Genomic DNA, 22,585 nt, shown 5'->3' on the forward strand with positions numbered 1-22,585 from the left:
GGTAACTAACTTCACGTATTGGAATATTTTCAAAGCTTGCCTTAATTCTGCAGCACACAAAGGGACATCCTTTCACTGAGGACCATCTCAAGTGGTTGGTTTTTACCGGGAATGCAAGAGTGACATGGAGATACCATGTGTGTCAGTGAGGAAATACCCTCCTGAGCATTACTGACTAGGCTTGCCCCATAATTAGATTCTGGAAGAACTCTTGTTTTTCTTCATTGTTCTCAGTGTAACTTACCCATCTTGGCATAACAAACGATGTATTTTTCAAAGTAAAGCAAAGACAAACAATCAAATTGCAAATAAGATTATTCAAAGGCAGGACTACAGAAGACATACGTATTTTTAGAAAAGTCTGTAAAAATAATGTAATACTCTTTTTTGTTCCAGATAGTATGGCAAGCTTGTCTCATAAAAAGGGAGTGGCTTTATTATCAGGCTCGCATGTGACCTTACTTCCTTCTACAGGTCTTCAAAATGATTATTAGTGTCAATTGTCAATTTCAAGTCCTCCTGACTTGTTAAAAAGCCAACATACACGTTGCATCAGAAAAGTTCCCATCAAAGAGTATATTAAAGATAGCATCAATTGGGAAAGGACCGACTTCATAAAAATAAACAAGCACACTGTAATTGTGTGAGGCTGATTCTCTTGGAATGAATAATAAAAGCAAAATACATGAAGGCACCAAGTTCTGTAAGCTCTTGAATTAGAATACTTCAATATGACTACCTTGATTAAACAATAAATAAGGAAACACATCCTGATGGGTGATTTTGCCATGAAGCTTCTATATTCTTAATGAAATGCACCTGCACACTGCTTAAGATCGTGGTACAAGATTGCTCATTTAAACTGACTTCAACAAATGCTTTATTTCACCCCACTTTCACAAATAAGGTAACTTCACGATCTGAAAACAAGACACAGAAGTGAAGATTAAGCTACACATTGGCTTGTGGGGAGGATACCATAAATCAGCTCACCCCATTAATTAAGAACATCACAAACCAATACTACACAAAGGAAATACTGCATACATCTCAGCTTAACACTGACTTTTCAAAAAGCTTTATGTTAGAAAAAGATACCAATGTTATATTTGAATACAGAGTCTAAATATATGGTGGTGAGCATTATTAAGAACAGGCTCACAGACAGAGGTAGAGGACATCTATATGAAAAGATCTGGCTAAGATTAAGTTCTAGAAACAATAGCTCACTAGACCTCTAGCGCCACCAAGGCAAGAGATTTTCTTCATTCAGCTTCTTGTCACCAGGGCACAGAAAGATGACACGTGGGAAGTTCTTAAGAAAGGTTCAATAAATAAACAGGTGTTTCCATTGAAATGAAGTCCATTAAGAGCCATTCGATAAGAAGATTCATGGACCTAGTTAACCAACGCTAAGGATTACATATTCTATGAAATTTTATGACACAATTGGACTTACCAGGAGATTGGCAGAGTAACTATGCAGTGACCTCGAAGCATTAAAGAAAAAAAAACAACAGTCTTATAGGTTGGATAAATGTGATTTTAGATTGGTGTTTAACTATTACAATGTTTTGTACACATGAAATAAGTAAGTAAATAAATAAATAAATAAAAGGTCTCTGTCTCCAGTCCTGTTTGTGGACAAATTTCCAAATTGCTGTTACATTTCTGTTAGTTTATAATACAAAGCAGTTGCTACAATTTGAGATTGTGATGGTAGAAACTTACTAAAACATGGAAATATCATACATGCAATAAGGTGCCTGTGGGCTAAATATTCAGACACCGTGGGTCATATTTGTACTACTTACAGGCATTACACCATGCATAAGTCCATAAATATTTACTGAAAGCCTTATATTTGCAAGGTGTTGTGGTAGGGTGATTTCTGTCATGGCTTTAGGAAATTAAGGATTGTAGAAGGTAAGAAGGAAGTCTTTGCCAGCCTGAGTCTTTTTCCAGTGGAAGCAGATTTGCTCACTCCCTTCTCAATGCCCCACGTCCCACAGTCCTTTGCTTGCCCTCCTCTTCCAGTGTCGCTGCTACTGCATTAGAGCTAACTGTTTGTGTCTGTCTCTCTTGTGAAACTGTGAGCTCCTTTACGGCAGGCAATGTGTCACACTCACGTGTGCGCTCATCATCTGCCCAAATGCTGAAGTAGTCAGCTGTGGAAGGCTTGCCATATGGACTTTGGATTTAAATTCAGGCAGGTTTCAACTGCCACCCTCTACTGAGGTGTTTCATTCTGTAGGTGGGGCCCATGAGTACAGTTGCTAGACATAAACAGAGGCAAGACTTAGGTGAATAGAGGACCAGGGTAAATCTCTTAGAGGTTTTCTCATGTAATGTGCCATGCTCACACCCCATTGTAGCTACTCTGGAATTACCAAGGTTTCATTTTTGAGCATGAACTGGGGTCCTTCACGTAGGGCTGCCAGATTTAAAACAGAAAAACACAGGATGCCCACCCAGTTACCTTTGAATTTCAGATAAACAACAGAAAATTTTGTAGTGAGTACTGCATTTTATTTTTTATTTTATTTTGTCTAGCAACCCTATCTTCAAAATGATAAGCAAATGGGATCAAACGAGATGTATCTCTAATTTTTTTCGTACAGAACATTTATCTTTTCCAGCCCCCAGATAATAAATGTCAGTAGGACCACCTGTCATTTTGATAATAAAAATGTTTGCCGCAGTTATTTTGCTGGCCACTATGGGGTCATACCATCTTACTTTGAGAACCATCGAGAAGATACAGGAGTAAGAATATACTCCATAACATCAAGAATCAGGAAATGCATGTGTCGGGACCCACAGACATCACAGTCACAAAGTCTCAAAAACAACGCATAATATCCATTTCCTGATTACTCGCAGTACCTCATTCAAACCTCAAGTAAGCTCTTAAGGGCAGTTATAGGCCTGACTTGTTCAAGCCTCTGTATTTGACACTGAATTTTATCCCCACGAGAAATTCAACAGTCCTCCCAGATTTCTTAACAGCTTGATTTATAAAGGAAAAACAAAAAGTCATCAAATCCTAAAGATCAATTACAAATATGGTGATAATTGTACCTTCAACTTGTATAGCACTTTATATTTGTTCAAAGCACATTTATGTCCATTATCTTGTGTAATATTACTATGGTATTTATTAGCAATGAGGGAATGGAATGTCTGCTCAATCTATTGTTATGGCCAATTTGCAACTCTTGATATCATCAATTTGAAACCACAAATGGGAAGAGATTCAGTCTCTTTTTTTCCCCTTCAGAAGTCTGTCAGTTAACAGATCAGTTGTAGGTTTTCTCTCAAGTCTTTTCTATAACTAGTTCCAGATTTTGCATTAGTGTCCCCAAAATATTTTCTTTTTGACATACTTAGCTGATTGTGTTAATTTAAGGTAAGGGTTTTAGAAAAAATGAAGTCAAATGGAAATGAAAACATTTGTGAGGAACTGCCTTCCTTCCTCTCGGGAACCGTCTGCCCCACTATGATAATTTCAGGCAAATAGCAAGAATTCAGTGAATTCTGAATGAATGAATGAATCAATCAATCAATCAATGAGTACAGGAACAAATGAACTTCAAATGATAGTCTGCTGTAGTCCCAATTTAATTTACTCCAAATCTTGCCAGACTAATGAAGACTGCTCTTGAAAATGATCACTCCCTAAACCACAAGTTCAGAGGCTACAGCCATCAAGAAGCCACTTAGTGCAGATCCATGGAAAGAAAATCATTTTCTGGAGTCATCTGAGCCAAAGCCATCTATGTTATTATGCAACAGTTCAATGCCTCACTCATCCAGTCACTAACCATCAAGGACTACTCGGAGGCAGTGCATTCTTTCCTCTGAGATACATTTTGAATGCAGTCGAAGTTCACGTCCTTTTAGCTGGTCCTCAGCAAATAAGATATGGAACTCCAAGGTGCCCAGCACACTGGCTGGCGCTGGATATGTATTCAATATCTCCTTGCTTTCAGAGCAAAACTCAAACTCTGATGGACGGGTGTCGTCACTGTAATAGCTTGAGGCTTATTTGTTTAACTCACCATCTTCCCCTTAATATCAGTTTTTCTCCCAATTGGTTAAGAATTAAATTCTTAAGGTGTCCATACAGAAAGAAGAGGGGTCTGATCCGGCTTAGCCCAGAGCCAGAGTTTTTCCTGCTATGTGCCAAATGACTGAATGAATAGAACTAGCCTCTATTTTAATTCCAAGTGACTGGCAGCATATCAGGCATGTAACTCATTCTCTTAGTCATCCATCCATCCATCCATTCATTCATTCATGCAGTAAATATTTATTGTGTCCTTTCCATGGGCATCACTAAGCGAAAATTACAGGTTATTCGATCTTATTGAATCTTCACATGTCCCCTGCGATGTTGGTTTTATCACTACCTCGAAATTACAGATGAAAAAAACTGAGGTAAAGATGGTTAAAGCAACATGCCCAGCATCAGGTCACGTGCCTAACGTTGCACAGCCATCGATGGTAGAGCACAGACTCCAAATAAATCTGTGTGGACCCAAAGTTTACGATTTTGATCTCTGCCTCCATAAATAAAAAAATTTTCAAAAATGACTGAGGAATTTCCAGAGGAACAAAGTTACTTTACGGAGTAAAACTCCCCAGGACCAGCTGGCAGGTATCTGTTGGGGAAGATCAGGGTCTTAAAGCATCGGCCACAGGCAGCTGTGACTGCCCAGACCTCAGATGGACGCTCTGTAGGTACCACTCACACAAAGGATACATGCACAGACTTTGGCCTTGTAAGCCCCTTCTCCCATGAGCTGACTGCATGCTCTACACACGTAACTTTTACAAATGGCCACGTTCATGCCACAGTAGTTAGCAAGTGTGATGTCAAAAGCACCGAGGCATATATTAAAAGAATTATTTTCCCAGAAATATATTTTTAATCATGTAATACATTAGCAAGAGAGAAAGGGATGCTTTAGAATCCCTACATAGCCAGCACAATAAAAACACAGCTGGATGAGGTAAACCAATAAAAAGCAGGAGAAAAATGGTAAGCAGAGATGGGGAAGCCATGTGGCCCTCATAGAATTTCCCTACCTTTGGGGGACACATCCAAATACACAACACATAAAAGCACATATTACAAGACAAAACTAGAAGAACTTAGTCAATATTGCAAAGCTATCAGAGTTTTCAAAAAAATAAATAAATAAAAGGAGGTGGAAAAAAAATGTAAAAGAGAAAGAGCAAATGTAGAAATGATTCCACAGAGGGACCGATTGGCAGTTCTTCAAAATATCTAATGGGACTTGACGACTGGGGCACACAGAGGGAAATAATGATATGAAAAGTGACGACATGTCCACAAACAACCTTCGGCTTTTGGGGCGTACAATATCCTCCCCACAGCCACAGAGGGAAAAAGAATAAGTAGTCTTGGGCTAGTGTGACTCTGAAGGTGTCTGGTCGTGCCAGCAATCCTTACCCCAGACAGAATATAGAAGTCAAGGTGAAATAACAAGTGTACGATAGAAAATGACTGGGATCCATCAACCTCCAAATTCCAAGCAACAGTTAAAGGATTAATGACGATCGTATGTGAATTGCCCTGGGTCTCAGTCTGGAGGCAGCCACATGCTCACTGGAATTCAATCAAATAACAACTATTTATGGAGCATTTTCATGGTGCCACAAACTCTGCTAAGAACTTTATATGGATCATCTCATCAAACCCTCACTTTTCAGTTGAGACCATTGATGCTTAGAAAGTGACTCATGTCAAATGATATTGGTAGTAAAAAATAAAGCTGGATTTGAACCCAGGTATCAGACCCAGAGCCCCTGCCTGAACTACCCACCTTTCCCTAAAAAAACAGATCAATAGGAAGTATCCCAAAACAAGATGGCATTTTAGTCATTATATCACTTTTTAACCCTAATTTCCAAAGCAATGCCAACCTAGCTATGTCTGACCAAGTGTTGGAGTTCTCAGCTTGCCAAAGTACAGAGCCCCGCACATACTCAACCGCCTGTCTCCTCTGTTTCTCTCTTCCTGCACCCCACTTAATGACCAGAGCTAGAGCGTGTTTCTGCGGGGGAAGCCCTGGGAGGAGGTCGTCTCTCCAGTGCTGCATTTCAGCAGGAACTGCCCATCAGAGACGTCCGATGGGCTCCCAGCTGACCAGCGAGGCTCTGCAGGAGCTCCACACACTGAGCACACTTGCAAAGCACCTGCATGTGGCAAGTCCTCCAGTGATGCACAAAAGCTACAAGTGACAGCGAGATTGTGTACTGTTTGCAATAATAATAGTCCATACTGACTACTATACGCTTCAAATAGTCCAAGGTTCTTCTATTGTATTATGGCATTTAATTCCACCCCAAGCCAGTGGTGGGGATATTATGCCAGTTTTACAGATGAGAAAATGGAGGCTCTGTTTACCAATCCAAGCACAGATTAAAACCAAAGAATGTTCTCATGGAACGCTCGTGCCCTTTCTCAGGTGAAGCTTCTCCATGCATCTCTCCCAGCAAAGAACTATTTCCTGAATGAACTGGGAACCACACACTTCCTGTAGATGAAGAACACGGCCAACACAGGCTTGGATGTGGCCTAGGTCTCCTGAGGGGGTTATCAGCACCCTTACGAGGACAGAGAAGAGTGTGGGGCACACTTCTATACGCCCCAAAAAGGAGTAAAGCAAAGTCAACACTTGCTTGAAGCTAAGAGCAAGTGATCAACCTAAGAATGGTCATTTCCGTACAGGACAGGAAAGTCACACAGACCCTGGGAAGTAAGTGAGCAAAGTATGCGTGCAAAGTACACATGCAGAGTGTTTTCAGGACCCCATTCCTCTGTTCGCCTTGCCTTCTGTGTCAAATAAGACACAGTGATTATTTGTGACTTATATTCCTGGAAATGTGCGAAGTGACGAATCCATTTCTTTCCCCTTATCTATGGGAGGATGTAGGGATCAGATGGGGTCCGGGGTGGGAGGGTGCCCTGATTTTGACTTTGAAGTCAGTCACCTTAAAGTCCAGTGACTCACCAGCTAGGACTCTATGGACCAAGTTTCCATTTTCAGAAAAGAGGCTTTTCAGCTCTAATGATCTTTAAAGAGGGAGTCGCCTCCTCCTGCTCGTCCTCCCCCTTTGACAGTCCACCTAACCCAAGGGGAAAATTACCTCCCTGGAACTGCCAAAGCCTCCAGCTGCTGGAGGAACACCTTCCTGATGCTCCACAAGGTCACTCCACAAGGCAAGTGGCTTTAGGGACGCACAGCCCCGTTTCTAACATGGTCCACTCACACTGCCCATCCAGCTCCTCTCCACACCAGCCATACCCCCAGTCTTCTAGGAAGACATCAGCAGTCGCCATCTCACCCAATCAGGTCCCACGGAGGAGGGGTTCCCATCCAATCAGGAGAGTGAGGACAGGGGTGGGTAGCACAACACAATCCATACAGAGGCACTTCCTAAAAGGAGGAGCCATGTATCTCCCAAAGCATAACTATTCCCTGAATTACACAGCCCTGCCCCCTGCCCCTCCTTAAAGTAGAACAGACCATATCCTAGAGCTTATTGGAAAATGCCAGCGGAGCATTGTGGATTAAATTCCTCCAACATCCAGAGATCTTGGTAACAAGATTGTTTTGCCACCCAACGTTCTGTTTGGTGATGTAAACTTTTCTGCAAATGTCAATTCATTCATTCAATTATTCATTCAGCAAATATTTATTGAGAACACCTGATGTGCAGGTCCCTGGACTCATGTGAGAATTCAGCAATAAAGTCCCAGTCCATATGGAGATAACGTTCTAACAGAGGGTGACGGACAACAAATATATAAGCAAACACATCTTACAGGATTCACGTAGCTCAGAGAGAAGATCTTAGAGCCAGAGGGACCCTCTAAAAACATAGAGGTGAGAGGGACGAAGAAACAGTTTTTTTCTAGTAAGGGCTAAAGAAACCTCATCTGGAACATGTCTTGGTACCTAGAGTGAAAGTAATTTGGGGAAATGTTTTACATAGACAAAGGTAATAGCCAAGTCTTATTTTCGTCCTCAGAAATGCAAAGCTCTCAGCTCCCTGGAGAGTCTCAAGTAAGCGCGGCAGCCTGCAGCCCAGGGCCAGCACACTGGTTTGCCAGCCTGGCACCGTGTGCCTGGACCGCGAATGGGTTAAGATGGCAGCACCCGAGCTTCTAAGCAGGCTTCGTCTTCCCTGCCTCGCGGTCCCGGGCTGTCAATCAGCTGTCACTCGCCCGCACGTCAGCAGCCTGCGCACATCAGCAGCCTGTCAGCAAAGCAGCTGATGAGACTCGGCTCCAAGCTGTCAATCATCTTTGTTTCTCTTCTCCGCTCGGGAAATATTTTGGCTCAGAGAAACAAAGAAACCTGGGCAACAATGGCTCAGAGTCAGGCATTCCTCCCGTACAAGAAAGAGGCATGGATCATGCCGCACCCCCAAAATGATGGGGTGGGAGTGGACAGAGACAAGATGGAGACTCGGTTTTACGAGCACAGGCTTTAAAACTGTACTTCTTAGTTCCTCGAGCGGACCCTGATGGATTCCCAAACCAAAACTAAGTAAATAAAAATAAAAGCGTAGGAACAAGAAACATAAAACAACGATAGCCTAAAGTTATCTGAGCTTAGGTCTCAGGAAAAAAAAAAATTAGAAGGCTCCGAGGATGGATGAGTGCTTGATTTGAAATTATTCACCATTGATCAGGCCGGCTTTTGCGGAGAGAGTAATTGTTGGCTTGCCGAGTTCATTTATCTCCCAGGGACTTTGGCAACAGCAGCTTCTCAGCCCGACTCTCCTCCTCTCTGGGGCATGAGGCTGCTTGGGGCCCCCATAGCAACTTAACACCTCAGGACCCCCATGAGGTGGGCTTGCCAGTACTTGAGACACTAAAGCAACCCACTGTCTGCCCCTCTCACCCAAAATAAGTATCAGAACGGTCCCACGCCTTTAAAAGCCCGAAGCACACAATCCTAGAGATGCTCCTGGCAATGAGTTCCAACAGGGCAGCAAGGCCAAGTTGTCCTGCGCCCCCCAGTTTGCCACTATTGCAAATCACCACGCATATAATTAGCATAATTAATCACCTCATCATGCAATAAATCCAAATACTACGAAGCTGTCTAAAGTGCCCTAAAATGAAAACAAACAAACAGTTGTTGTACCCTGTGGCTCTGAAATACATTTAGCAAAAGTCAGATCTTCTGGTTGTGTTTATCAAGAACCCCACATGCATTGTCTTATCAATTGCCCCGCGCTCTGGATTGATTCGTTCAAACATACTGTGGCTGGTTCCATCATCATCTCCATGTTTGTGACATTTGGGATGTTTTACCCTCTGACAGATCCTTTCATATGAGCAGCCCTGATTTCTGAAAACACATCTCCCTCTGATCTAACCAGACATTAATTGCTTTCGTGCTGATGTATCTGTGCCTCTCGGTCTTATAGTAGAACTAGTAAATCTGATCTCTGACAAGTTGGCTGAACCTAATCAGGACAGATCAGCTGTTACCCAAGGTGCCACAGGCTGTAATTTGAGGATCCTTACAGAGTTATCATTCGCCGGAAAGACAAGGAACTATAATTCTGTCAACACCAATCCAAAACTGTGTGTTCAAAGCATCTGTGGCATCCCCCTCCCGTTTGAAAAGACAGCACTTGTCAAATACCTGAAATAATTGATAAGAGGGCATTACAGGGATGTGGCTGATACAGTGACTGTGAGGATTTTTTTTTTTTCTTTTTAAGGAAACTGCAGAAGCAAAATACTGGGTGTGAAGTGTGAGCTGTCAAGGATAAAGGTGGGGGGGAGGGTCGCAGGGAAGAGACGATGGAAAGTCTCCATAAGTCCGCTCCCACTTATCATTGAGTGACTTGGCTCATATTTGCCTTGCTCACTAAACAGCCAAGTGCCCAAACACCAGAAAGCCTCCAAGGAAATCTCTCATAGCCTCCCCGGGCTGCCACCTGGTGACAATGCCCTGATGGGAAGCTAGAGACTCATCAGAAGATGAGGTACCATTATCAGGCTGTCAGCACAGTGCCATTCTCTGAAGACCCCTGTGGTTGTCTGAGAGGCGCAAAAGGAGGGGATATTTGAAAAATAAACTTCTTTCTTACTGTATCGCTTTGGTCCATCTTCCAAACAAAATGAAAGGGTTAATGTGGCGTCATCTTCAAAAAACTCAGTGGCAAACGCATCCCACCAGAGGTTGTCGCTATCCTGCAAAGAGACAGATCATTTATTTAACAGGCAAGAGTGGAAAGAGGAAATATCTCAAAGAGGAAAAGGAAAAAGAAAACCCAGCCACTGCTTACTTGTCACTTAGCATATGCGTGTGGGTGTTCTAGAACGGAGTGGGTGGGTGTGTGGTCACTCTTCAAATTAATTGCCTCAAATGGGGACCGAATTCCCATTCAATAAATGAGTTCATGCAAACCGAATGAAAATTAATTTTGGAGGACATATGTGGGGAGATTTAATAAATTTACTATGAAGTACAATGACATTTTTTAACAAAAGGGTTTGTATTTAATGTAAAATACATTCAACTTTTTACTCTCCCTCTTTGCTCTTCCAAGGGTCCAATTTTACAACAGACCACAATATTACAACTAGGTTAGGAGACTAAATTTCTAAAACATAATTTATTCAAAAAGGGGTGTGTGTGGCGAATAGCCTTATTTATGCAAATATTCCTGTAAGAGATTACAGGCATTGCTAAATGGATATATACCGATAGATGTATTTATGCACAAGCAACCATCACACGCATATGGATTGTTTTTCGGGATTGTTTTAAGATTATAGGCAATTGCTAGTTTGTTATTAAAACAATTATTAAAAATAGAGCAATTCAGCAGAATGCAAACCATGCACATGAATTCTGTTTGTTCGTCTTGGGTTTGCCTGTTTCCCTTCCTCATCCAGAAAATACTTAGAAATTGGCCCAGTTCAACGTAGTGAAAAATCATTGCTAATCTCCGAGGGCAGAGGGGGGCCTCCTGTAACAGGAATTAGGCAGGTGACGCAGAGTGTCATATTTAAAAAGAGGAATCGTACCCGGGCCTCATACTCTGTTTAGTGCCTGATTTATCCCAAAATTCTTAAGCGTGCTCTTTTTCCAGAGAATTGTTGGTTGGTGCCAAACTTCAGGCCGAGATGTTTCACAGCTGCCTGTCTGACTGGGGAGGTAGGAACACAAGGGGCCCTGCTGCTCCCCACTCAGTGGCCCCACCGCGGTGGCCCTGGTGGACATATTACAAACCTCTCTTCTTCCCATTAAGATGTTTTGCTTATGACAACATTAAGTTATTGTCACTGGCAGGACTTAGGAACAAGCCTTCAGTCCTGGCAAGAATAATTAAGGGGCCCCTAGAGATTGATGCCGTCCTCTTTCCAGAAAAGAAGAAAGTCAGACAAATGAATTTTTTTGGTCTCTTTTTCTCTGACCTCCTCCCAGTCACCACACCAAAAGCCAACACTTTTCTTAGTGAAAACACAGTAAATATACAACCACTCAGACAATTCATGGCTCCACATACAAACTGCCCATTTTTCTCCTTTGGAAAAGAGATACTAATTGAGCAGTTGTCATATGTAGGCCCTCAGAATACACAGCTGGATGAGAGAGTGGGCCCTACCCTCTAAGGGCTGGAAGCTCACCAGCAGGAGACACCAAGTAAGCGCCTGACGGGCATTCTAGCTCATACCTGAGACCACAGCATGAGGCCTGGGGGCCATGGAAGCTGTCGGATCTTCTAGAAAAATCAGTGGCTTTGGAAGGAGATGGAGCAGTTGGGGAAACAAACCTTATTTGGGAACCTAGATGCACTGGCTTATCTTACTTCAAATTGCTACACAGATGGCTAAAGAATAATAGTTAACATTTACTGAGTGCTTACCACATGCCAAGCACTAGTCTAAGTATTTTATGTGTATTTTCCCACTTACTCTCCACTATCTCCCTTGATATTTGTTTTGGTGTGTGTTTTTTTTGCCTTTTCTCTCTCCAGTGTAATTTTCTTGGGAGCAGGGGTTCTGTTTTGCTCACTGCTCTACCTCCCAGGCCCTTGAATGGTATTGAGCCCATAGTATTACTCAATAAAAGTTGTTTAGTGTATGAATAAAGCTGCTCATCTTACTACTTTACAACTGCAGAAGCCGAAGCTTAGGTGGTACAGGTAAGTTGCCCAAGTACACTCGGCCGATAAATGGTGGAGCTGGGATGTGAACTCTGACACTTAGACATCCGGGACCTGCCCCAGCTTCTGCCTGACTCATTTCTCTGGCGATCTTTGGGAAGGCAGGGCTTAGGATTCAGCTGGAAGGGATGGAACATTCTGTCCCAGGTTGCTTTTCCCTTCCAGCTCCTTGCTTTACTGTCCTACCCCGATGCCAGGACTCACGCCCAGGAGGACACTTGCCACTGTGTGGACAAGCAGGTGGTCCCACGTCGTGGGTGAAATTTGCTCCTGTGGGAAGTCCTCAGACCTCAGCTTCATCCCAACACTATGTCTTCCCAGCCACGTGACCTTGGACAACTTGTTTGACCACCCTGAGCCTGATTCCTTAGTGGGAAGTTGAGAATAATAATAACAATAAGAATAACATCTTGCAGGGTGAACGTGAGAATTAAGTAAGTCAGTGGGTATAAAGTGCCCAGCAGAGGGCCCAGAACATACTGAAAATCAATACAAGGCCCTTTTCCTGCCTCTGTCTACCGTCTTCAATACCATTTCTGAGGGATGAGCCAGTCTACGTTCTAAAGAACTGCAACACAAATGGACTTTAGAAATAGCCTGTTCATAAACCAAGCACGTTTTCCTATCACGTCAACAGTTTGTAACCCATGTACCTGGCAACAATACCCATCTACAGCACAGCTAAAGCTCTGAATAGGACTTTATCTGCTCTCTTTTGCACAGCTGATTGATTGTGCAAAGGCCCGGTGACTAGATCAGCTACTCTACCTCCATTTGCCTGTAATCGAACTCCTGTTTCTAGCACTTCTGCTAGACAATGGGGCAGTGAAAGGTAAGAGCCCAGGGAGAAACCAGGCTGACCTGCAGTTGCTGGGAGAAAAGAAAGGACACTGCAAAGGAATAGAAGGAGTAGTGCTTTAAGAAAAAAATCCCTGAATGTCAAGCGTAGGACGGTCTTGTACTGGCTGCATGTGAAGGACGCACAGTATGGAAAGAACACACGTTTGGGGCCACGGGGTTCAGAGTCATACCCCTCACCCGATATATTCTAAGTGCTTCCCATGAATTGAACCTTCTTATACTCACAACTACCCTGACTATTACCACAGGGAAGAAAATTTACATCCTTAACCTGTATGTTACACTGACTTCAACATATGAATTCTGCCTCTTAATAGCTGGATGACCTTAGTCAAGTCCCCTAATTTCTTTCATCTATTTTCTCATCTGTATAATGGGAATAATAATTTAGTAGACTGTGAGGACTAAGGAGTGACTGCCCAGCACATAGCAGCTGTTCAATAAATGGCAGCTATTATTCGTTATGGTCTCATTTGATCCGTAAGATATTTATAAACAGAGAATCTGAATTTCAAAGATGTTAAACTACTCCATAAAGACCAGACAGCTAGTTAGAAAGTGGTAAAGCTAAAGTTCACGTTCAAGTCTGCCTAACTCCAGTCCGTTTATTAAAAATCAATTGTATTTTCTTTAGAGCACTTCTAGGTTCACAGCCAAACTGAGAGAAAGGTACAGCGATTTCCCATATACACTCTGCACCCACAGATGCATAGCCCCCCATTATCAATATCCCCTATCAGAGTGGGACATTTGTTACAACTGATAACCTACCAGCCCATGTTTGTTTGTTTTTTCCAAATAATGCTTAAAATGTGATTTTCCACCTTAGCTTGAAGACAAAAGTGATTCACATGAGTAGAAGGGGCAGGCATTGGCTAGAGGAAACTGCCTGAAAAAGACTTCTTTCTCCAGCTCTTTCAGATTTTGCATCCTTCCCCCCACCTTCATGTAGTTTTCATGATAATAAGCCTCCTCTTTGAACACCTCTTGTTTTCATGTTGCTGCCCAACATAGTTCCTGGGATCAGTTAGGCAATTTTGTGAAAGAAATTTGCGTAATGACAAGACTCAGGTCCAGGCAGTGGCTGCAATGCAGCTACAAAGACTTCTGCTGAACCAAATAAGAAATCTTTGGCAGAAGATCTAACAACCCTAACTGGCAGAAGTTCAGTTCTTAGCTAGACAGCTACCTCATGAGTTATGGACAACAATAAAATAAAAAATCAGTCCTTCCGTTATTCAACTTCTAGTTGTCCGTAGTCTAGAATTGTCTGGGCTTTGCAGACAAAGGCTGTAAACGCTGTGTTTGACCACATGCAAGGAAGAGAAAGGGGCCATGGAAATATAAAAGAAAACAGGCTAAGAGTCTGTAGTGCTACCTTCAGGCTAGCAGTTCCACCTCTTGAGTGTAAACAGCACTTCCATCATTGGAGAAACAGAAGGCCCAGGAAATTCTTGAGCAAACGTGGCCAAGTGCAGTAAGTTGACCAGTAGGAGGCTGCGTGAGTGAAGTTTCCAAGGCTGGTTTGAAGCAAGGATTCCAAAATGAAAATCTCCAAGTCTGGTTTCCTCTAAAGTTGGAAACGGAAGTGAGGGGCACGTGACCACTCTCACCCCATGCAGGCAATCACCTCAAGGCGAACTACCTTGGAGATTAACCAGAAAGTGCCTTAAGACTGACCAGCAGGTTGAGACCAACCTTTTGGGACTCCCAAGGGAAGGTTATGGTAAAAGCCCTTAACAGCAAACCAAGAGCCTGAGGTCTTATTCCCAGGTGGGTGCAGTGGGCGTGCACATCAGACACTGACTGGTAGATACAACAGACACACTCTTCGGTGGATATAACATAAAAGACATTCTATCCAGGGAAAAGTCATCCTTAGCACACGAGTGGCCAGCGCACTAAGGGGCTCGCCTGTGTGCAGCCAGTGGACCTCTGGCACCGTATCTTTCAGAACCAAGGGATGGTTAACCCTCTCCTGCTTCCCTGTCTTTCGCATAAGTTGTCCAGCAAATGCCACGTCGCAGTCCCTGGACTCCTTTTCTACTGCCTCCTCTACTAAGAAAGCTTGACAACTATATCCCCGTTAGAGTGTGGAGCCAATTATAATGGAATCACTACCTTGGAATATTCATTTATCTAAACATCCGACTGCTGGAGTAGACGGTGAAATACTTAAGGATAGGGAATGGGCACTAGGTATCTCTCCAACCTCGACAGAGCTCCCACCGATGGATCATCCAATAAAGGAGTAGAGAAATGGAATGAACAGATGGAGCGGCAATGCAAACACAGGCAGTAAGACTCTTCCTTCACAGTGTATGAAGAGTCTAAACTCAGCGGCTGGGGATCAGGACAGTGTGCAGCTAAGCCTTCCCCCCGTCACAGCACTGATGCCTCATTGGCCACCATAGGATGCACAGGCCACACATGTGACAAGTTCACATTGAGGTAGAAATTTTAAAAATGACCTTTTACCTACCCTGCCATCCTACTGAGCCACCTGTTGGGCATTGTTCTTATTATTTTCAGTGAAACATTAACTGAATACACTTTACTGATGGTACCTTGAAAAAAAAACGGTTTTACTTATTAATTTTTAAAAATCGAGAACAGGGGATAGTATGATGAAGACCCATAGTCCCATTATCCAGAATTAACAATTATTAAAAGGGTAACTTATTTTCCTTTTTAAAAGGAATTAAAAATTATAAATAGAAATAAATATCTTGGGTCCCCATATCCTGCTCTATTTTTCTTTCCCCTCCCCCAGGACCCAATAAACAACGGTCTCGTGAATCATACAGCCTTTCCTAACCTGTCTTTTATATTTACATACATATATGAGTATGACTCTCCATTCATACACAGTCTTACTTTATGTCTTTAATATTTTATTTAAATGGTATCATACAGTGTGTTCCCTTCTTTAAACTTGCTTTTATTTTCATCCGACATTGTGTTTTTTATGTAAGCTGCATGGCAGTGCACTAAATGAATATAATATAGTTTATTTCAGCATTTTGCTACTAATGATCTCTAGACAGTTTCAAATTATTTGCCGTTACAAGAATGCTGAGATAAGTACCTTCCTAAGGTCCCTCATGCATATGTGTAAGAATTTCTCCTGGGCATAAACCACCCGTGGCAGTGCCTAGCCATCAGGTCTGTACTTGTGTATATTTTGGCTCTTCCATGAGGAGGTCCCTGTGCTTCCAGATTGAAGACTCCTGATCTGATGGATGCATGGATCAAGAAGAAACAAAGACTATTTCTAAGCAGTGTATTTCCAAGTGGGATCTAATAGCAGGACCAACATAATCACAAAACAGAGGCCAGCTCTGCCCGGAGAAGGATGACCATCTGCAAGTCCAAAGAAGATGCAATAATGAAATAATAGTAACAAAAGTAAACGTTTGTCTGTCATTCTCTTCAAGACAGCATGTATTTCGGAGGCTTCATTACAAAAGGATTATTTCTTGACACTAACATAAGAAAGAAAGCCTAGGGTCTTCATGGTCCTCCAAAAGGACGTAAGGGACAGAAGGACTGAGTACCAAACGTCCCAAATTGGAAGAGGAGGTGGGAGGTGGAGGAACCTTGCTCTGTACACCCTGCCATGAGGCTTCAGATCAAGGTCCTGCCTTTTCCTTCCAATCCTTGCTGTTGTTTATTATCCGAACAGTGCATGATTAGTGTTCGGTGAATCTTAATAAGTGAAAAGTAGATTCTTTCCCCAAAGAAGTAACCATAGCACAGAGCAGCCTCCAGGTAAATAAAGATGAAATAAACTCAGCCTAAACACAAGGTAGGGGGCGTGACGCCAACAATTCTCATATATTTTAATTAGGTAAAAACACCATTGAAGTTTATCCACTCTAAATAATCCCTTCTATGCATTTCTGCGATTGAAATCCCTGGTCCTTTTGTCCCACCTCACAGGTGAGCCCCCGTACCACGGGCAGCCGAATCATAGATCAGGATAAGAGGTGCACTCAGGTCGAATAGTAGAAGAGAGTCTTAATTATATTTAAAAATCCACAAAAGCATTTTGCGTCTGCCCCGGATTCTCTCCTGTCCCCACCTCTGTCTCTCTCCACCACAAAAAAAAAAAAAAAAAAGGATCTTTTTTAAGGTGCCAAGGCTGCCCCCGGCATCTTAAGCTTAAGCACTGACAGGTTATATGGGATTTCTGCCAGAGTAATTATTTTTCAATTCAACAATAATGAGAAATTTCCATGGCAACCACTTGTCACATGGCACACTTACACCCCCTCCAAAGAATGAACCATACATAAAGCATCTATCCCTTGAAAAATATGTGTGTGTTGTGGTTTTTTTTTTTGGTTTTTTTTTTTAATGAAAATAAACTTAAACAGGTCAAAGTGGAGAGAATGTATGAAGGGGTCTGAACACAGGAAGATGAGAAGGACATTGACTTTCTTTAATATCTTGTGGTTCTAGAAAATAATGGTATCTCATTGTATAATGCTACATTCTTACACACACACACACACACACACACACACACACACACACAGCACTATTAATTTGTATTCTTTTAGTCACTCCCATTTTATACTTGTCATCGCTAACCTCTCTCAGAAGACACCGAAGAAAGAATGAATGTTCCTCAACGACTAAGTTAGAAGCCCACTTGGTCATGTCTGCTAGCCCCAAATTTCTCTGCCTGTCACACCCATATACTGAGACAGGACACAATGAGAAAACCAAATCCCATCCATGCCTTTCCTTTTCACAGAGGTCCCCTCACAACGAAGGAAGTACAGGTCATTTATTTTCCCTAACTACAAAGGTCTTTTTGCTTCCTTAATCTCTAGCCATGCCTTCTCCAAACATGGGAGTCTTGTATCAAACCATGTTTATTCCAAGTTAGCCACATTTAACAGTAATAGTCAATAGTTACATAGCACTTACTATGTGCCAGCTACCATTCTGAACTCACTGAATAATATAAACCCCTGGATACCTCACAAAGAACCTATGGGATAAATCCTATTATGAACCTCATTTTATAGGTGAGAAAACTGAGGCACAGAGAAAGAAGTATTTGCTTAAGATTACATAGCTATCAAGTTTCAGAGAACTCAAACATGGGAACACTGTCTCTTGAATTTGGGCTCTTATAACCATTCTAAAATGATGTTCCTTTATCCAGAACAATGTTCTCCAAATACCTACTGCCTTCTTAGTTTTATTTAACATTCAATTAATGCTAAGCATACTGAATGTTTGGGGTACACCCTCCTTAACAGACAGCCCAAAGCAAGGCTTTCTACCACATCTATGGAATTCTATATCCAGACTCAGAAATAAAAATAATAAGGTAGGATCATTTGGTCTTACCAGCTGGTAATTGCACGAGCATGTAATGGACACAGCAAGAGAATTTTAAATCCCACCTTTTATTTATTGTTATGGGACTAGTTTAAAATCTCATGTTCTAGGGATTGTATTTTTCCTCTCTCATTCTCAACTATGATTTTGTTTATTCTTGGATAAATTGCACTTATTTAACAGTAAACGTTAGTTATCATTTTAACAGAGAAATTCTAAAACGGCATGTTACCGAGATAGCAAATTATGTGTCTTAGTAAAACATCTCAGGGTTTCACTCACAATTCAAGGCTTCCCTTTTAGAAAGGGCTTACTTTTTTTCACTCCCTGGAACAAGTGGATGCTGCCTTGAGAAAGAAGTGCATTAAAACAGGAAGAAAGACAAGACTTGTCATCTGCAGATCTGGCTGTTCAGCAAAAGAGGTGTCTTTTCCCCAAAATCCCGGGGAAATTCATGTATTTCAATCCCCAGCCTTGAGCTACCAAATCATTCATTAACTGAGTATTCCAAAGAGAAATGTTATTGACAGTAATCTAAAAACAGGGACTCAAATGTACACGTTTATATGCCAAAATCTGAGCTTTTTGCCACTGGAATTATCACAACTATAATGAAATAATGGTTTATTTATTTATTTGTTTTTTTTTAGTTTGGATTCCTCTAAGCTTTCTGAGGGCAGGATCTACACCCATGTCTTGTACATTTTGCATACACAGGACCTAACACCTGGCTGGCGTGCAAAAAGGACTCAATTATCTGTTTCCTTAAATAATTTAACAAATAAATATTTTAAAAAATTAATAAAAAACACGAGCATATTCTCAAAAGTCAGAAGAAAAACAATTGTTTTGTTTTCATGGTAGTTGAACATCTCCCCTCTCTTCTCTGTTCACATATCTGTTAACCAGGAGTGGTAAATATTTAGTGAGTAAATCAATGACAGTGCTAAAGGTTTTGCAATGAATGATTTCCGAGTTCTCAAAGTATTCCTATCAGGTAAGTACTTTTATTATTCTAATTTAAATGGGGGGAACTGAGGCCCCAGGAGGTCAAGAAATGTACCCAAGGTCACAGACTGAGTAAGAGGCAATGGTGGGGTTTGGTTTCTGAATATTTTGATTGCTGGACATTTGTTTTATCCCAAAGCTTCACTGCGTATTTTAATCTATATTATTCTGGTATAAATGAGAAACAGTGTTTTTTTCATAATTAAATTTGATGTTTTATACTGCAACATGGAGACATGTATTCTCACATATTAAAAATAATATTCTGGGGACTCCATGCAAACCCACTTTGAAAATGATGTAGCAAGGCACAGGTCTCCAGAAGCACAGGTCTCACTGGTGACAGTTCCATGGCGGTGAGCACCATACCTCATATTACATCACACCATCCAGGTGTGACAGGCCCTGAGATGCAGGATAATATGATGAGGCAGCAACTCATATATCTTGAGAAAAGATAAACTCAGATACAAACTCACCATAAACTCAGGCACAAATTTTCTGTTCCAACATAAACACAGCAGATGAGGGAATGTTTCCAGAAAAGCTTGCAAGATGCAAAAGCTTGTTTTGGTGATCTGCCCAATTACCGTATTTTGGCATGTATAATGAGCACTTCTTTGCCCAAATTTGTGAGGGAAAAATAAGAATGTGCATTATACACGGGTAGTACTAATCCGGTATCTATATAAATGTTTTTAATTATTTTGTTTATGCTTATGAATTAAAAGTGTAACTCTAGATACCAATATGCAAAATAATACCCTGGAATCCGATCACCGGTTTTGTTGAACTTACGACAAACTTTCAACAACGAAGAGCTCTTGGCCTTCTATGATGCGTAAATATCGTAAATTTTTTACCGGTACATAAATTTCTTATACTTTGTATCTGTTCTTGTGTTTGTAAGTATTTGTTACATAAAATTTATTCTACCATAACATGTTAAAAAATAAATGTCCAACTTCTTTATAATACAAAAAGTAAGTACCTAAATGTAAACAAATAGAAATTTGAAATAAAAAATTAAAACAAAAGATTTTTTACCCTGAAACTTTGGGCCAAAAACATGGGTGTGCATTATACGTGGGAGCACATTATACATGGCAAAATATGGTACATCTGAATCAAATGACAGGAATAACTCTTAGAGACTCTATCAAAAATTGGGAGACTGTGCCCAGGCAAAGTGAAGCATTAGGGCGCCACTAGAAAAGAAGTCAAGTTTTTCCCTCTTTCTACATGGGAAAAAGGAAAAAAAGATTTTTGTTCACAAAGATAAATATAAGAAACCTAGCATGTTCTCAAAACTCAGAAAGAAAATAACAGGTCTCTTTTCTGTTTATACACCCGTTTATAAACCAGGGGACTTCAATTCTTGCTAATTTGCCAATGACACGTAAGCCTAGGGTTTCCAGGCAGGAGTTCCCGCCTGTTCATGGGAATTTTTTTCACTTTTCAATTCCCGAATCCCGAGAAAAGTTGGTCAGTAAACTGGGAAAATCGGCTCCTTGAATCCAGGTGGTTGGTAATATCAGTCGTCACTTTGTGGAAACGATTCATCATGGAGAACAGAAAACAGTTTATATCCCGGGATTCAGGAATGGGAAAGTGAAAAAAATTCCTGAGAATGGGCGGAATTCCCGCCTGGAAAACCTACCCAAGCCTGTATCATGGCTTCGCGTTTCCCCTTGGGACACCAGGACTGTGACTCCAGCAGCCTCACCGACTTCCTTGCTTGTGGACAAAAGAGGCGCTGAAGGTTGAACACGGTCAAAGCCAGACCCACCCCCATCTGCACCCCACCCCAGGAATATGCTGGTTTCTCGCTACTCTTTTTCATCTATGCAAAGTAATTTCATTATCCCAGCTGTTTAGGCCAACCTTTTAGGACATACTCTTGATTCCTCTCCTTTTCTAACCCCACACCTCCAATCCATCAGCCATTCTCATGATTCGATTTCCAATACATAACGGAACCCACCCACGTTTCTCACGCACCACCACCTTTTGTGCTGGACAACTGTGACTGCTCCCTAACCCTTGTCTCTGTCAGCACTAGAACCTGTGCTCTACAGAGAAGCCTACATGATCTTTTCACAAAGCCCACTGGACTGCATTGCCCCGTTGGCCCCAAACCCCACCCCAGGCTCCCCATCACTACTTATCTCCATGGAGCACACGGCCCTAGGAGGTCGTGACTTGCCTTCCTCTTTGGCCTCGGCTCACCTCACTAGCCTTTCCTCTAATTGGCGAGGCTTTCTCTTCCTTATCATGCAAATCGCAGCTTCTGTGTCACTTCTGACCAGACAATCTACAGGCTCGAACTTGCTATCACGCAAACTTGCTATCACGTCAGTCTGTGTGTGTTCCTCCAGGAAGCACTTGTCACTCGATTTTGTTTATTTGTTTATTGTCATCCTACCTACTAAAAAGGTAAGTTCACTGGGAACGGAGGATCCTACCTCCTGCTTTACTGCGCAGCCCGGCACCCAACAGGGGCTTAATAAATGACTGCCTGCTTACACGAATACACAAGAAATGTATTAAGCAAACAAGGAAAAAGAAAAGATAAATCCATCAAGGAACCACCTTCATCTCTCTCTTGAACTGCCATAGGGCGGCCAGTCCCAGACCCAGACTTGTCACAGCCCAATAGACTGCAACTACACAGTCGTGTACAAGGAACTTACCAGAATCTTTATTCACTTTAATTTTTTAAAATAAATACATGCCATGAGTTAAAAACATTAAAAATATTTATGCTCTTTGACTCAGTAATTCTATTTCTGGGAATCCATCCAAAGGACATAATCCAAAAATATGTAAATGCTTTATACGCAAAAATATTCACCATAGGAGCATTCATAATAGAGAAAAAAAAAAGGACAAAAAAACCAAGAAACAATGTGCTGCCCTACAGGAGAGGAATGACTCCTGAAACCCTGATATGTCCACTAGAAAGAAAATGGGAGTATTTAAAAATAATGTGTAGCCATGGTTTCTAATAACACGAAGGCATTCTTATGTTATAATGCAAAATGAAGAAAGCAAGATGGGGAAACAGAGTAGAAGGATGGAATGGAGGACTAAGCAACCCACAGAAGCGTGATGGGGGCTGAGTATG

General features: G+C 41.7%; 1 protein-coding gene across 1 annotated transcript in view; it reads right to left on the reverse strand.

The window, feature by feature from the left end:
• Positions 1-10,745, reverse strand: part of LDB2 (LIM domain binding 2) — a 228,323-nt gene extending 217,578 nt beyond the window's left edge. Inside the window, exons 1-2 of the mRNA XM_074319775.1 lie at positions 10,740-10,745; positions 10,147-10,249 (exon numbers count right to left, since the gene is read on the reverse strand). Coding sequence (XP_074175876.1) covers positions 10,147-10,249; positions 10,740-10,745 — 109 coding nt within the window. The remainder of the gene's footprint in view (positions 1-10,146; positions 10,250-10,739) is intronic.
• Between the last annotated feature and the right edge of the window lie 11,840 nt (positions 10,746-22,585).

Source organism: Rhinolophus sinicus, linkage group LG02 (assembly GCF_036562045.2).
Source record: "Rhinolophus sinicus isolate RSC01 linkage group LG02, ASM3656204v1, whole genome shotgun sequence".
In the NCBI taxonomy this organism is placed as follows: domain Eukaryota; kingdom Metazoa; phylum Chordata; class Mammalia; order Chiroptera; family Rhinolophidae; genus Rhinolophus; species Rhinolophus sinicus.